Source organism: Pundamilia nyererei, unplaced genomic scaffold, assembly GCF_000239375.1.
Source record: "Pundamilia nyererei isolate P.nyererei 1_Seehausen unplaced genomic scaffold, PunNye1.0 scaffold00734, whole genome shotgun sequence".
Taxonomy (NCBI): domain Eukaryota; kingdom Metazoa; phylum Chordata; class Actinopteri; order Cichliformes; family Cichlidae; genus Pundamilia; species Pundamilia nyererei.
Genome location: NW_005188135.1, coordinates 37822 through 53140, shown reverse-complemented (window position 1 = coordinate 53140; position 15319 = coordinate 37822). Strand labels below are relative to the sequence as shown.

At 38.6% G+C, this 15319-nt stretch overlaps 2 protein-coding genes across 3 annotated transcripts; both read left to right on the top strand.

The window, feature by feature from the left end:
- Positions 1–233: 233 nt before the first annotated feature.
- LOC102194240 (major histocompatibility complex class I-related gene protein-like) lies at positions 234–4395 on the top strand. Its single transcript, XM_005754904.1, has 7 exons — positions 234–325; positions 781–1050; positions 1469–1747; positions 2885–3202; positions 3885–3989; positions 4075–4092; positions 4187–4395. Exons 1-7 carry the CDS (start codon positions 280–282, stop codon positions 4237–4239), a joined length of 1089 nt encoding a protein of 362 aa, XP_005754961.1. The 5' UTR covers positions 234–279; the 3' UTR covers positions 4240–4395.
- A 3541-nt stretch (positions 4396–7936) lies between these two features.
- On the top strand, positions 7937–11789 carry LOC102193756 (major histocompatibility complex class I-related gene protein-like). Of its 2 annotated transcripts, XM_005754902.2 has the most exons (7): positions 7937–8062; positions 8362–8631; positions 8993–9271; positions 10157–10477; positions 10860–10955; positions 11493–11510; positions 11617–11789. In XM_005754902.2, the coding sequence occupies exons 1-7, from the start codon at positions 8017–8019 to the stop codon at positions 11667–11669; spliced, it is 1083 nt and encodes a 360-aa protein (XP_005754959.1). In that variant the 5' UTR covers positions 7937–8016; the 3' UTR covers positions 11670–11789. The 2 variants fall into 2 exon arrangements, with proteins under 2 accessions (XP_005754959.1, XP_005754960.1); XM_005754903.2 differs by lacking the exon at positions 11493–11510.
- Positions 11790–15319: the final 3530 nt, after the last annotated feature.

The window sequence follows — 15319 nt, the reverse complement described above, 5'->3', positions numbered from 1 at the left end:
CGTAAGCTGACGTCCACATGCTCGAAATTCAACTACACGTCACTCCGACTATGATTGGTCGATTCAGCGCCCGGAGTTATCCACCTACTGCGATCTGTACTGAAAGATTGGCTCTGCAGCTTATAATGTGGCAGGCCCAGAGCAAGGAGGACTCACAGTTCACACGTATGGCTACTTAATGGTCGGCCGCTTTTTTATTTTTATTTTTTACTGCGACTTGGGATTCTTTTTTCTTTTTTTTGCTGCAAATAATAATAATAATAATAAGACAAAGAAAAGATGAAGTTCTGTTTGCTGCTTCTCTTCTGTCGTAATTTACTTGCAGGTAAGAAAAATATTTCTCACCTGACCTTGAGCAGTGTGTTTGGCTTCGTTGTAGTTGAAAGCTGTTTTGGCCTGAACTTTACTAAATGAATTTTAATTCTTACGTTATAGCAAAATATGGATCTAAAACTGGAGGGAATTTTTCTGCAGTATAACTCTATTTGATTCTCATCGATGATTAAGAAAAAAATGATTTATTCATTTTCAGTACATGCCTGTTATTCTTTATAATTTTCAGTTTTGCGGTGAGAAACACACTCAAACAGATCAGACGGGATGGCGGTTTGACCAAACATGCTATAAAAATGAAAATAAAAATGAAAACGTCACTCAGTCCTAATGTTTACTTGCAAAGTAAATGAGAACATGTGACCTGAATTATACTGAATGAATCATGCTTCTGATAATGCTTTTATTTTTTTAATTTATTAATATCATAAACATTTTATCACACAGATAAACATTCACTGAAGTATTTTGTCACTGGATCCTCTGGAGTCCCAAACATCCCAGAGTTCATGGGTGTAGTGGTGTTTAATGGCATCCAGGTGGGTTACTGTGACAGCAACAACAAGACTTTAAAACCAAAACAGGACTGGGCGAAGAAAATGTTAGAAACAAACCCTGAGAAGAAAGAGTGGCACACTAACATGTGTTTCAACGATCAGCCAAACTTCTTCAGAGAGATGATTTTTATGTTGAAACAACAATTCAGTCAAAGTGAAGGTGAAGTATTTTCTGTTATGTCCTATCTCAAATCATAGGATATGCTAAACGAAACTGAGTGATGTACAATTCTCTATTGTGTGCTCCTTGTATTAGAATTTTAGATTTAGTCTTTAAATTAAAATCTTAACAATGTTTTCAGCTTTTTAGACATCTTGCCTATATCTGAAGTTCTGTCACATGACTCCTGGTTTGAACCAGTTTCTGTATCTTGTCCTCCTTCATCTTGTTCTCGTGGTCCTGTGGTCTTCACATCAGACCTACCCTTACAGCTGCAGTGTTCCACTTAGTTTATACTAGTAAAAATGATGATGATGATCTGATTATTGGACTTAGCACACACCTTTGTTATAATACCAGTGGCTCACACAATATTAATATAGTTCACTGCAGTCTCTGTTTTTCTTTCTCTCTTCAGATGTCCACATTTTACAGAGAATATCTGGCTGTGAACAGGATGAAAACACTGGAGAAGTGACCGGCTTGACACAGTACGGTTATAACGGAGAAGACTTTCTTGAATTTGATCTGAAGGCACAGATGTGGATCGCACTGAAACCAGAGGCTGACATCATCAAACTGAGATGGGATGCAGACAAAGTTCGAATTAAACACAAAGCAAACTCCCTCACTCAGATTTGTCCAGAGTGGCTCAAGATGTGTGTGGACAATGGGAAAAGCTCCCTGCAGACGACAGGTAGAATCACATGACCTGATGCAGTTTCATGAATGCAAAATGTTTATTTAAGGCAAGGCAAGGCAAGGCAAATTTATTTGTATAGCACAATTCAACAACAAGGTGATTCAAAGTGCTTTACAGAGACATTAGAAACAAAAACAAATAAAAAGCATGATTTAAAATTGATTAAAACAAGCAAACAAACAAACTAACTAAACACACACATTCATTCACACCTGTTCGCGCGATCTGAACCCTTATCGTAAGGGGAGCTACCAGTCCTTCTGTGGACGAGCTACTTTCTCTTTCATGTTGCATTATATTCCTAACAACAGTTATCTTTTAAAAAGAAAATTGCTAAACATTTAGGCTGATTTTGTATTCAATGATGCCCCGGGAGGGGCTCAGAGTAGAGCTGCTCCTCCACATCGAAAGGAGCCAGTTGAGGTGGTTCGGGCATCTGACAAGGATGCCTCCTGGGCGCCTCCTGGGTGAGGTGTTTCGGGCATGTCCCACCGGGAGGATGCCCGGGGGCGGCCCCGGGCCCGGTTGGGGGGTTATCTCTCTGCTGGCCTGGGAACGCCTTGGTGTTTCCCCGGACAAGCTAGAGGAGGTGGCTGGGGAGAGGGAGGTCTGGGCTTCTTTGCATAGGCTGCTGCCCCCACGACCCGGCCCCGGATAAAGCAGAAAAGGATGGATGGATGATTTAGTAACTCTGAAAGAAGCTGGGTCCACACACTGCTGTGCTGCTACAGCGTTTGTGATCAGGAACATCTTCAGGCAGAAATATCTTTTAACACACAGCAAAACTCAAACAGAGTTTTGGTTATTATCACTTTCCTCAGAATAAACAGAGGGAAGGTACACTCTGCTGCAGAATAAGTCTGGCAACAATCAGACTAAGAGACAAACATATATGCACATAAGAAGCTGATTGCACACAGACAGGACTTGTAGCCTATTTTTAAATTGATGTCAGGGACATGATGAGATTGGTTTCAGGGTCACAGGCAGGACAGAGAAAAAAGGTGTTAGTGATATTTTCTTGATATCTCCTGACTGAATTCCAACAACTTTGTTTTCTTTTCTGATTTCATTTTTTTTTATCTTTACTTCTTCCTACCTCTCCCTCTTTCCCACCTTCCCTCTGTCCAGTTCCCTCAGTGTCTCTCCTCCAGATGACTCCCTCCTCTCCAGTCAGCTGCCACGCTACCGGTTTCTATCCTGACAGAGCCATGATGTTCTGGAGGAAAGATGGAGAGGAGCTTCATGAAGGTGTGGATCCTGGAGAGATTCTCCCCAACAATGATGAGACCTTCCAGATGAGTGTTGATCTGAATGTTTTGTCATTCAGACCTGAAGACTGGAGCAGATATGAGTGTGTGTTTCAGCTCTCTGATGGTGAGGACGTCATCATCACCAGGCTGAATGAAACAGTGATCAGAACCAACAGAGGAGGAAAAAATACAAATGGTGAGAAAAGCTCATTTAATTCATTTTGTTTCCTGTTACTGTGGATTGTCTGTAATTCAGTGTTTTGTCCTGTTTTTGTGTGATCTCAGGCAGAATAGCTGCTACTGTAGGAATAACTCATGGAGATCCTGTTAGAGTTGGAGGAAAAAAATCAGTACTTGTATATAATAACTGTCTCTTTGATTTAAAATGTGCCCAGTGTTGGTGCTGCTAACATCCATCCATTCATCCATTTACTTCTCCTTCTCCTTATCAGGGTGTTACAGTCCAAAGACATGCAGTTAGTGGGGTCAGGTTCATTGATGATTCTAACTTGCTCATAGGTGTGAATGTGAGTGCGAATGGCTGCTGTTAATATTCTTAAGAGAAAACTGTTTCGACCATAATCCTGACAGTGATACTGGAACTTACATTTCAAAATGCGAGTGTTTCTAAATAATAATTTTATTTCTGGCCTTATAATTGAGGAGCTGAATACACAGAACTCCTGTCAAAGGGTTAAAAAGTCAGCCACCTAATTTTACTGTGCCTGCTCTGCTTAACTGCAATATATCATGGTATCTGAGTGTTGTATAGTGTTACATGTATGATCACATCAGTAGATCTTGACATAGAAATTATGCTGTCTTCTCTTCACCAATATGTGATTTATATTTAAACTACATCATTACTGACTGATCAGAGGAACCCTCGGACATGATGATCACCATCACTGCTGCAGTGGTTGTTTCAGTTGCTCTCGTCCTCGTTGCTGCTGTTTTTGCTGCTGTTTACAAGAAGATGAAAGGTGAGAGATTCAGCTGAGCTGATGCTCTGATACAGACAGAACGTCTCTGGCATTCTTAAATATTTGTTTTTTCTTATTTTTTCAGAAACAAATACTGAACAATGTAAGTAAACTAATTCTCTTTATCACTCAGAGTTTCATTGTTACTAAGCCAGTTCAAGATTAGTAGGACTAACAGTTTGTTTTGGACCCCACAGCTCCGGGCAACACCTCTGAACTCTCTTCAAGACTGAATCCAGAGACTGCATAGACAAACACAGCACACATCTCCACCTAAGAAAAGTGTGAAGACGATTGTTGATCATTTCATTTTTAATTTCTGGTATTTTTCCCTCCAGTATGTGATTATTCTGTTACGTCTGAAAAAGACAAACCCAGATGTACTTTTACTCAATAAATACTTATAATGTTCTAAACATTGTTTTTTTATATATTTCTATATTAAAGTTATTTCAGCTTAATTTATTTATTTTATGCATACCAACTTGTATAATATTTTATTCGTTTTCATGTTTGCCAGTTTAGAGATCCAGCCTTCTAAGGGTTTTTAACACTATCTCCTGTATCATCTAGAAATCCTTACCTAGGGATAGGAATTGATAAAAATTATAAGTGATTCCAGTTCCATTGTCGATATTGTTTTGATTCCTTATCGATTCTCTTATCAAATTGCTCCCCTTTCGTTCAAATTAATTGCATGTTATGTAGTCAAATGTTTGTGCTTATTGGACGTATTTCCCCTCTTTTTTGCTATCAGTGTTGGGGTCATTACTCAAATGCATCAATACCTTTTAACAATATAACCTACAGGCTACAGTCCTGCACACCAACACAGATCCCTGTCCTAATGAGGACACACAGATGATCTTTCTCTTAATAAAACACAAAGCCTTGCTGATCCAGACCCGGCTGACTTCATCATTAGTGTTTCACAAAGCTCTATTTTTTCAATCTATTTAGTTTTTTATGTTTTGATTTATTGGGATTATTTTTCATTTGTTCTGGGAAACCTTAAGTTTCTCCACACTCATTGTCCCATTCACAGCTGTTAGACACCTGAGAAAGATACACAAAATATGCAGAACCAGCACAGTTGTAGATGGATAAACAAAAAACAGGTAAATCCTGCTGCAAACCTTAAATATTTACTATATAAACAATGCCCATGTTATGAAAAGAGGGAAAACTCCCCCATCACCCTCCTTGCTCCAGGTCTTTGTGTGCTGTATCCACTGCCAGCTATTGTTGGTGTGTACAAGTCATAAGCAGTTACCTTGTATATGGTGATGTTATTTTCATGTTACTCCTCTCATACAAGCCTTTCATCTTAAAGGAAAATGATCTGTCTGTTATATAAATGGACAAAAGGTAAAATCAAAGTGAAAGTGATCGTTTTCCTCTAAACTCAGGGAGCATTCTGTTCCATAAGTTTGTGTCATTGCCTGATTTACTTTACTTGCACTATTTATGCACTATTTCAGCAAAGTTGCTGAAAGACAAAGGGTGAGTGATACTAATAACAATATTGTTAAATTTCAGTAGATTGCTGTAAGCTTGATTGTCAATGGTCCAGATTTAAGAGTTCATTTACAGTCAGATTGAGAAAATATGATTTGTGGAAGTCTTGTTTCTCATTTTGAATCCAAGAGTCACGGTTTAAGCCTTTAAATAAAAATGGGTATGAGGCAGTCAGTATGAGACAGGACAAGGAAGGTTGTTTCAGCTCTTTTAAAGAGGGGTCTGTTTTAGGGTAATAGGCACTGGATCATAACTGGAGTTAGTAGTTGTGAAAGTATGTGCAGGAAAAAGTCTTAATACATGCATAAAACTAGAGCGCAATTGGCTTGAGGAAATAGGTGTAAACAAAGGATCTCTCTGTGGTGTGGAGACTTCAGTGTACAAATAACATTAAGGGGAAGTGCAAAAGCGAATTCAAAGCCCAGGTGTTGGAAGAGTTAATTAAATGTAACTGATTAACAGATATAAATACCAGCAAAGAATCTTATGTTTGTGTGCAGCTTCCTGGCACCTCTGTGTGACTGGTATGTTCATAGAAAAGGACTAGAGTCAGTGACGATTACACAATATACAAGAACATAACCTCTCAGGCCTGAGAGGTCCAGCAGGAAAGTTAATTTTTTGATAAAACAGACTGGGGAAAGATTAATAAGGAAGTGCTAAATAACTTTGATTTTAGCGACATTATTGTCACAGAAACGTTTAACAAGAAAATAATTCAGCACGTCAACAGAAAGCTCCATTTCTAAAAGTACAGGAAAGGGAAGGAGGAAGTCTGGTACGTGTTGACTGGAACTATCCTGTTTTCAGTAGTGGGGAGGATGTGGCGTAAGGAGAGAATGACATACTTTTGCTGCTGTGGATTGTTCCAATAGTTTAACTGATGAAGGAAAGGGAGGCAGCGAAAACAAAACAAGCAGGCTGTGAGGAGAAAGTAGTGATGAAAGATGCTCCTGTTACTACTGAAGCACTAAAGAGGGGTTTACCTAAAAGAAGAAAAAGTTAAAAGGGTAAAGACTGAATATGTTTTATTATGATAGAAGATATAAATGAAGAGGTCTTAGATAAGTTTCTGATAGTTTTATAAAAACAAAAAAGGTGGATGGATTTTGACGTCGCAACGCCAGGAAAAGATCCCAACAAGCTGGGTAACTATAGGCCCATTGTACCCACTTCTGATGTTTGAAAGTTATTGGAAAGAAAAAAGGCTTTGATAGCTGTCTGTCAGCTTGGGTTTCACATCATGGAGGATGAAATAAGGAAAGCCCACATTAACCTCTTAAGCCCCAATGCCCCCTGATACGGGGGCAAAAAGCAGGAGATCAGGTAGGCTTGGGGCTTAAGAGGTTAATAAGGGATTGGTCTCAGCTGTTTTTGTTTTTTATGTAGAAAAAGTCCCTGTCTCTCAATTTACAAAAGTATACCTCTGGGAAGAGTGATTATTTTACATGCTCTGTTTCAAAGTATTTCAGTAAGCATGGGGAAGTCTGCAATGATATTCCCATGAGAGAGGGAAATTAGAGGATGAAATTATGGGTGCAGTTAATTATTTTCTTTCAGAAAAGTAGGGAACAGGAGTGAGCTTTAACCTCGCATGCAAAAGCACACAGCAAGCAGCAAGATACACTATACTCCCAAAGCACCTCCCACGGAATTCCAACAGAAATTAATTCAAAAGGCTTCTCCAAGTCCACAAAACACATGCAGACTGGTTAGGCAACTCCTGCAAAAACACTTAGATTTCCTCGAGACATCAAAGAGCTGTTCTAGTGTTACACAGCTAGGACAAAAGGTGTATTTTTCTTCGTGAATCCAAAGTTCACCCAGAGGACAGTCTCTCCTCTCCAGTTCCCTGGCATAGGTGTACACAGGTAGCTGAGTAGTGTGAGCAAACACTCCAGTCTCCATCCTTAAAAATGGGAACCACTTTTCATAAGTAGCACCCTGTTATAGAAGACACATCTCTGACCAACCATCAGTTGAATTTCATTTAAATGGAAGTAAAACAATGGTGTTGTCACACAGAAAACCAACAGTATGGTCACATCAATATCACTGTTGTAAAGTGTTCATGTTAGTGCTGATATCACTGATTTTGAGTGGGTTTTGGTTTTTAACAAATTTCCCACGCCTGGGACTAATAAAGGTTATCTTATCTTATCTCGTCTTATCTTATCTTTGTTCCATTCATCTAACTGTTAAAGATTAGTTTTTCAATCTTAAAGACAATTAATAAAGAAAAAAAAAGGCTCAGTTACAATGGGAAATTACGGATAAAGCTTTATTTTAATACTAGCCACACCTTTCTAAATTTATATGCACAACAGTCAGGCTTTATGTCAGGGACAGGATAAAAGAGAGAAAACAAGCGATATAGATAATGACTTTTATTATGAAAGAACGAAACAGGAAGACGCCCTTATCGAAAACGCGCTGAACGAAACTGGTTTCCGGTAACAGTACAGCGAGCGTAAACAAGATAAATAGTTATTGTAACAGTCCTTACAGGATGACTTTATTCTTGCTGCTTCTTTTTTGTTCTGTTTCATCTGCAGGTAAGAAACCAGTTTGTATCTTTGAGCTCTGACCGAGAGTTTACTTTAAAGTTGTTGTAGTCTGAAGTTTTAAACTAAATTGCAACACTCATTTTGAGGAATAATAGAAATATGGCAAAAACCAAATTATCTCTTTAAAGAGTTAAACGTAGTTTGCATTGCTTTCCTTTTGCCACATTTGGTCATTGCTCACACTTTTCTGCAGCATTAACCAAATCATACAACGAATAATATTTTTCATATTATTTGGTATTTTATTGATCTAATCTTATTTGTGTTTATTAAATGTTGTTTCACAGTGAGACACTCGCTGATAAATTACTTCACCGGATCTGCTGGAGTCCCAAACGGGACACAGTTTGTGGGTGTTGCTGTGGTTGATGGCGTTGAGGCAGTTTACTGTGACAGCAGCAACAAGATACTGGAATCAAGACAGGACTGGGTGAAGAAAGTGTTTGATAATGACTCTCAGCTGTTGGAGTGGTACAAACATGAGTGCTTTAACATTCAGCCAAGCGCCTTTAGAGCACGGATTGTTAGTTTGAAACAGCAGTTCAACCAAAGTGAAGGTGTGGTATTTTTTTATTTTTACATATATAATATACAGTGTATCAGATCATATAAGCTAAACTGACTGATGTAAATTTTAGCAATCTTAAGTTAAAGATTTAAAGTTACATTTTTGTACTTTTCAGTTGAGCCCAGGAATCATCAGACTTTACTAATGTGAACATCCCTTAAAATCATAATAAAACAATGCATTTGCATTTTTATTTATTTAGTTAGTTTTTGCATGCAGAAGAGCAAAGTGAACTGAAGTGAAATTCCTTGTTTGTGTGTGAAAACGTGGCCAAATAATGATGATTCTGATTCTTCTAAACTTTTATCCTATGTATCACAGCTCACTGTGTTTTCTCTCTGTCTCTCCAGGTTTTTACATCTTACAGACTAGAAGTGGCTGCGAATGGGAGGAAAGCACTGGAGAGAAGTTTGGCTTTTTGAAGTATGGCTATAATGGAGAAGACTTTATTGAACTGGATCTGAACACACTGTCGTGGGCTTCACTGAAACCAGAGGCTGACACTACCAAACAAAGCTGGGATGCTGACAGGAACAGAACAAAACTAAATAAAGTCTTCCTCACTGACATCTGTCCAGAGCGGCTGAAATCGTTCTTAGAATTTGGGAACAGCTCCCTGCAGAGAACAGGTAGCATTTTTTTGTTGCATTCATTGTAAAAAGTGTCTCGTTATGTGTTTTAAGACAAGACATACTTTACTTACCCCATAAATTCTTCATGGTTCTACATGAAGTCTGATATCTGTCCTTGGGGGTGGTTTTATCATTTTTTGTAGTTAACTCTGTTAGTGCTACTCTGAAAACAGTTACTTATTCATAACTGATAATCAGTCATTTGGATTAGAAGCAGAAGTTTCAGAAGAAAAAGAGTCCAACTGCAGACATCAACTAAGAAAATTTGAACTTTGATGAAAGCTGATTAGAACAACCTGTTGAGGCTGAGATGGTTTGGACCTGTGCAGAGGAGGGAAGTGGATATACTGGATGAAGGATTGTGAATATGGAGCTGCCAGCCATGAGGCGAAGAGGAAACCCACAGAGCAGGCTCATGGATGTAGTGAAGGAGGGTTGATGTGAAATAAGGGTAAGCAGATGATCTGCTGTGGCAATGAAAGAGGAAGGAGAAAGTGCCATAGTGTACTCTTCAACTTGTCTTTTAGCACCACCTTCTGGTGGTTTTAAAACTGATGGATGGATTTACATGAAATGTATACAGTATGTCATGATACAGCCTTATGCAGCTGCTATAAAGCTGGTGACTGTTTGACTCGAATGGCTCACTCTGTTATGAATTACAAATCAATTTTCACATCTTTGAGTTCATCTTATGTCACAAGCGATGTTTTTCATCCAACATGTAGACGACACTTGCTTCACTGTCAATGTTTCTTTTTCTCCTTATTGAATTTCCCTAGTGTTTGTTCCCATCTTCTTTCCTTACCTGTTTTTAGTTTATCATCTTTTTATTTTCCATCCATTTTCACTCTCTCTCTTTCACACCCTCCCTCTTTCCAGTTCCTCCTTCAGTGTCTCTCCTCCAGAAGTCTTCCTCCTCTCCAGTCAGCTGCCACGCTACAGGTTTCTACCCCGACAGAGCCGTGATGTTCTGGAGGAAAGATGGAGAGAAAGTTCATGAAGGTGTAGAGATAGGAGATATCCTCCCCAACGATGATGGGACCTTCCAGATGAGTGTTAATCTGAATGTTTCATCATTCACACCTGAAGAGTGGAGCAGATTTGATTGTGTGTTTCAGCTCTCTGATGTGGAGAAGATCATTGTCACAAAACTGAATAAAACACTGATCCGAACAAACTGGAAGGAAAAAATGACAAAAGGTGAGAAAAACTTGTTTGACTCATTTGGTTTGCTGATTCTGTGGATTGTCTGTAACATGATGTCTGAAAGTTTGCTATTGTTTTTGTTTGGAATCCAAGAATTGTAGCTTCCTGTGGGAATAACTAATGGAGATCCTAACAGAGAAGAAGCAAATTCAGTGCTTGTATACAATAAAGCCCTTGGTCATCTATTTTTGGCCTTAGATTTTGGGAAACGTTGCCGAGGCTCCTATAAAAGTGTTAAAGTGTTAGTAATATAATTTTAGTGCATCTGTTTTGCTTAACTGAAAAACATAGTACAGATGAACACTATAGGATGGATTTATTTATATTATAACCTTCTTCATCTGCTAATTTTGTTTGTTTGTTTTTTACTGTGCAGAGAAGTCCTCCAACAGGGCCATCACTGTCATTGTTGTTCTTCTTATTTTCATCCTCGTTGCTGTCGCTGGATTTGCTTTTTACAAAAAGAAGAAAGGTGAGAGACTCAAATGACCCAAGGAGTATCTTATAAAGTAGTTTAGTGCACTCTATCAGGCTTAAAGTCAGAGTTTTCTGTCATGAAGTGGTTCTCTTTTTACCTTTCAAAATCACCGCGGTCAGTTATGCTGAACACATTACTGATCAGGAACAGATTATGATCAGAGTTTGGTTTAAAATCAGCTGGAGGTGCCACAGTTTAATTAGATCTATTTGCAGCATGTGTTTTACATGTGCAAACCATAACTTACTACCATCACTAAATAATTCAAACTGTAATGTTACAACTGCACAAACTGTGCATCTCATTATCAGTGAAATTAACATCCATTTGGTTAGTGATGAAGAAAATGTATAAATGTTGTTGAAACAGAAAGCCTAGCTGAGCAGAGAGTGTCTTTTTTTTCAAGCCAGTTAATGCAAATAAAGCCTGGTTCTGTTGAACTTTATACTATACCCCACCTGATCCTCTAATACAGACTGAAACTGAACTCATCTGGGATTTTGAAATTGTTTTATTTCCTTTTTACTTCAGAAAAACACTTTACACCTTGTAAGTAAACATTCTCTTTTTTTACTCAGATCTGTACATTTAAGTTTTTATGCATATTGTATAAAAAAGTTAGTCCAGGACTAACAGTGCATTTTGTACCTTACAGCTGCTGTCAACATCTGCGAACTCTCTGAGGGAAAGAATGAAGACACCACATAAATAAGCATAGTGTGTACATAAGTCTACACACATCCAGTTAAACAAGTGAAGCGCAAAGAAGATTGTTGTGTCTTGATGCATGCTCAATCATCCTGGAAAGGAAATCCCAAAAAGTTGATTCTGTTCATCAGGACGTAGCGTTTTTCAGTGGGAGAAACGTTTCATCACTAATGACAATTTGCATAATTATGATCTAGACCAGGGGTCTCAAACTCGCGGCCCGCGGACCATTTGCGGCCCACGTCACCTCTACTTGTGGCCCGCATATTGATGTGAAGAAATATTTTTTAAAAATTATTATACGAAAAATGATTTAATACGACGGCAGAGTGTTACAGGCGTGGCCCTTTAAGACTGTAGCCTCATGGGCGGTGTAGTCCTTGCTGCAGGGAGAACGTGTGGTACCGCCCCTCCCGCTGTGTGTGTGTGTGTGAGCGTGAGGGAGGGAGAAAAAGAAAAGTCGAAAAGTACGAGGTGCTACCGAGTAGAAATGGGAGATGGAAGAATGTAAATATAAAAATAACCACTGCAGCCAAAACGAGTGCCTGACGAGCCCAGTAAGCTATTAAGACTCGACTGTACACCATGTTCGTGTTTTCCTCCGAAACAATAAGTTCTGCTGGAGCGGCCTTTCAATGCCTCTCTCTGTCTCTCGATAGCAAAGTTGACCCAGACAGTAAAGCTAGTTCCCGGCTACGAGCCCGACACGGAACCCAAAGTATTAGCCAGAGGTCTCCTTACCACGGGTCGGAGCCGCGGACCTGGCCAAGGTAACAAGAGAGTGCAAACATGTTGAGGGACTGGCTGTGTTGGTTCAGTGAGAGATTTATTTGAAAAGAAAACAATTTTCACTTGCAGTCGAAAACTAATGTGTACGCTTATGCCTGCATTTTAATTTTGTTAAATACAAACAAAATTGTAGCAAAAGTGCTTCCACGTGTCTGGCCAGAAAGAGCTGTTTATTTGGTAGTTCAATGAAACTACTGTACTATACTGCTGAGTGACTGTCTTCTGCTCGTCAAATACATTTCATTGCAATGTTGACCCTGTGCTAACTTGCATATGACAAATGAAACTGAAACTGAAAGGCTTCAGATAGTTAAGCGTGAGAAAAAAATTGCAATTTTGTCTTGTTATCAGATATTTGGAATTAAATAAAACAAACAAAACACTACATTTTAGGAAATAATAGTGGGTGGTTTCATGTTTGTTTTTTTGTACTACTTGGACACTAAAGTGGCCCTCCAATGAGATGACGGTGCCAGAAGTGGCCCACGGCTCATTTGAGTTTGAGACCCCTGATCTAGACCCTGACCTCACAGCCCATTGTTCATCAGTGGGCCAGTTTCAGTAATTGTGCAAATGTACTGTTTATAAGGCTGGGGAAACCTGCATTCGGCTGAGACGGAAGAAGGCGCTTTGATGAGTGATGAAACATTTCTCCGACTGAGAACACTACGTCCAGATGAACAGAATCAAGATTGTTTTTCTTTTTGTTCACATGTCATTCAGTTTTTTTCTGAAAAAGAGAAACCCCAGTCTGCTCTTACTCAGGAATTACTAAGTCATTTCTAAACTGGAGTTTGTATGATCTCTAGGTGATTAGAGGAGTGTGGTTCAGCTCAATAATTTATCTTATAAATGCTAAAAATATTTTGCTAATTTTCACTAACACAGAGGCCTGAAGATCTTCACCACTATACACTAACACTAAGCTATCTGCTCTGCTTCTTTACATTCTTACCTGTGATACAGGAACCTTCTCTGTTATCAAAATAAATGTGTGTTCATCAGTTGTTCATTGTAACTGTGACACCGCAAAAATGTTGCCATAATTGTATGTGACACCAGTCATAGCAGGTGTCTGTCTGTCTTCAGTTCGTCAGTCCTAGCTGACGTTCTGAAAATTTTCTTTAAGAATATTTCATCTGTTTTGTGTTTCTTTTCTGTTTCTATCTATGAAGTATTTTATGAAGTGTTAATTAGGAGTTATAGAGAATCCTTGTTTATTTTATATTTTATACTTAATCTGAGAGACCTTAATAAAACAAGGTAAATAAGGCACAAATACACAAATCTTTTTTGAATATTTTTTTTATTAATACAATGATCTTTATATTTGTAAATAATTCAGTACATTAACAGGCTTCCATATATTGCATGTACGGTTCAACAGCTTTTCTAAAATGTCCAACTTCCAGTGAGACAGCAAAACAAAACAAAAAGGATGCAAGAAATCAAAGTGCAATGGACACACACAAAATGCAAATCCAAAAGCATGCAGCACTTCCCAGAGAAGCATTAGCGTCCCGCTATAAAACTTTCAGCTGCCCACTCAGGCCCAGACTTCCTGCGATGAATCATACAGTCAGCATTTACAGCAAAAAGACATTTATAACAAATCAAAGTTCCATACCGATCAAACAGCGTCGCCCAATTTACAAACAAAGGGGCCAACAGGAGACTTCTGAAGCTACAACCTATAAACACACTAGTTTACTACCAAGTAAAACAATATTGTACGGCACAAAATAAAAACATACCAGCAATTGATGGAAGGCGTCAGGGAAATAATCCGCAGGGGATTTCTACAAAACATGAGTAACACCAGTCAATAAAAGTGGAGCCGATTCAGGTTTAGGCAGCATACATATACATGTAACTCCTACCTGTAACAGGGGACGTCGGCAACTGGTGAGCGAGTCAGGGATGCTTAGTAGTACCATATAATGTGATTGGTTAGTAGCGTGCTTAATAGGCCATATTGAAATATAATATTCAAATATAATATAGAAAAATGTGCTAGCCACTTCACTCACTTTGATAAGCAACCGGTCAGTTAATTCAGTAACTCTTTCAATCAATTCTCCATTAATGGACATAATAACTTCTTCCTCATTTACACGATTGCGAAATATCATGAATTTCTTTTTTTTTTTAGATTCAAAGATAATTTATTTACATCAAACCATTTTTTTTAATATCAACATCTCAGAAACCATAATTTCAACCAAATCTTTCAAATTCTCTTTCAAACCTTTTTGATACGTCACAGATATCATTGATATATAAATTAAAAAGTTTAGGTCCCAAAATAGAACCTTAAAGAACGCCACATACAATCTTCAATCTTTCAGAGGTGTTACCAAAATAATGTACATATTGCGCAAAGACAAAAAGCTTTTTAAGCACTTTTGAGAACTGTGACAAAAGAGACACTGGCCTATAGTTGTTAAAACTATGCTTACCTATTCAATTCAATTCAATTTTGTTTATATAGCGCCAAATCACAACAACAGTCGCCTCAAGGCGCTTCATATTGCACAGTAGATCGTACAATAATAGATACAGAGAAAAACCCAACAATCATGTGACCCCCTATGAGCAAGTACTTTGGTGACAGTGGGAAGGAAAAACTCCCGTTTAACAGGAAGAAACCTCTGGCAGAAGCAGGCTCAGGGAGGGGCGGGGCCATCTGCTGCGACCGGTTGGGTTGAGAGAAGGAAGACAGGAGAAAGACATGCTGTGGAAGAGAGACAGAGATGAATAACAGGTATGATTCAATGCAGAGAGGTCTATTAACACATAGTGAGTGAGAAAGGTGACTGGAAGGAAAAACTCAATGCATCATGGGAATCCCCCGGCAGCCT

Coding starts and splice junctions, on each gene's coding strand:
- LOC102194240 (XM_005754904.1), top strand. CDS start 280: ATGAAGTTCTGTTTGCTGCTTCTCTTCTGTCGTAATTTACTTGCAG. Junction 326..780: donor CTGTCGTAATTTACTTGCAG/GTAAGAAAAATA, acceptor TTTATCACACAG/ATAAACATTCACTGAAGTAT. Junction 3,203..3,884: donor AGGAGGAAAAAATACAAATG/GTGAGAAAAGCT, acceptor CTGACTGATCAG/AGGAACCCTCGGACATGATG.
- LOC102193756 (XM_005754902.2), top strand. CDS start 8,017: ATGACTTTATTCTTGCTGCTTCTTTTTTGTTCTGTTTCATCTGCAG. Junction 8,063..8,361: donor TTGTTCTGTTTCATCTGCAG/GTAAGAAACCAG, acceptor GTTGTTTCACAG/TGAGACACTCGCTGATAAAT. Junction 10,478..10,859: donor GAAGGAAAAAATGACAAAAG/GTGAGAAAAACT, acceptor TTTACTGTGCAG/AGAAGTCCTCCAACAGGGCC.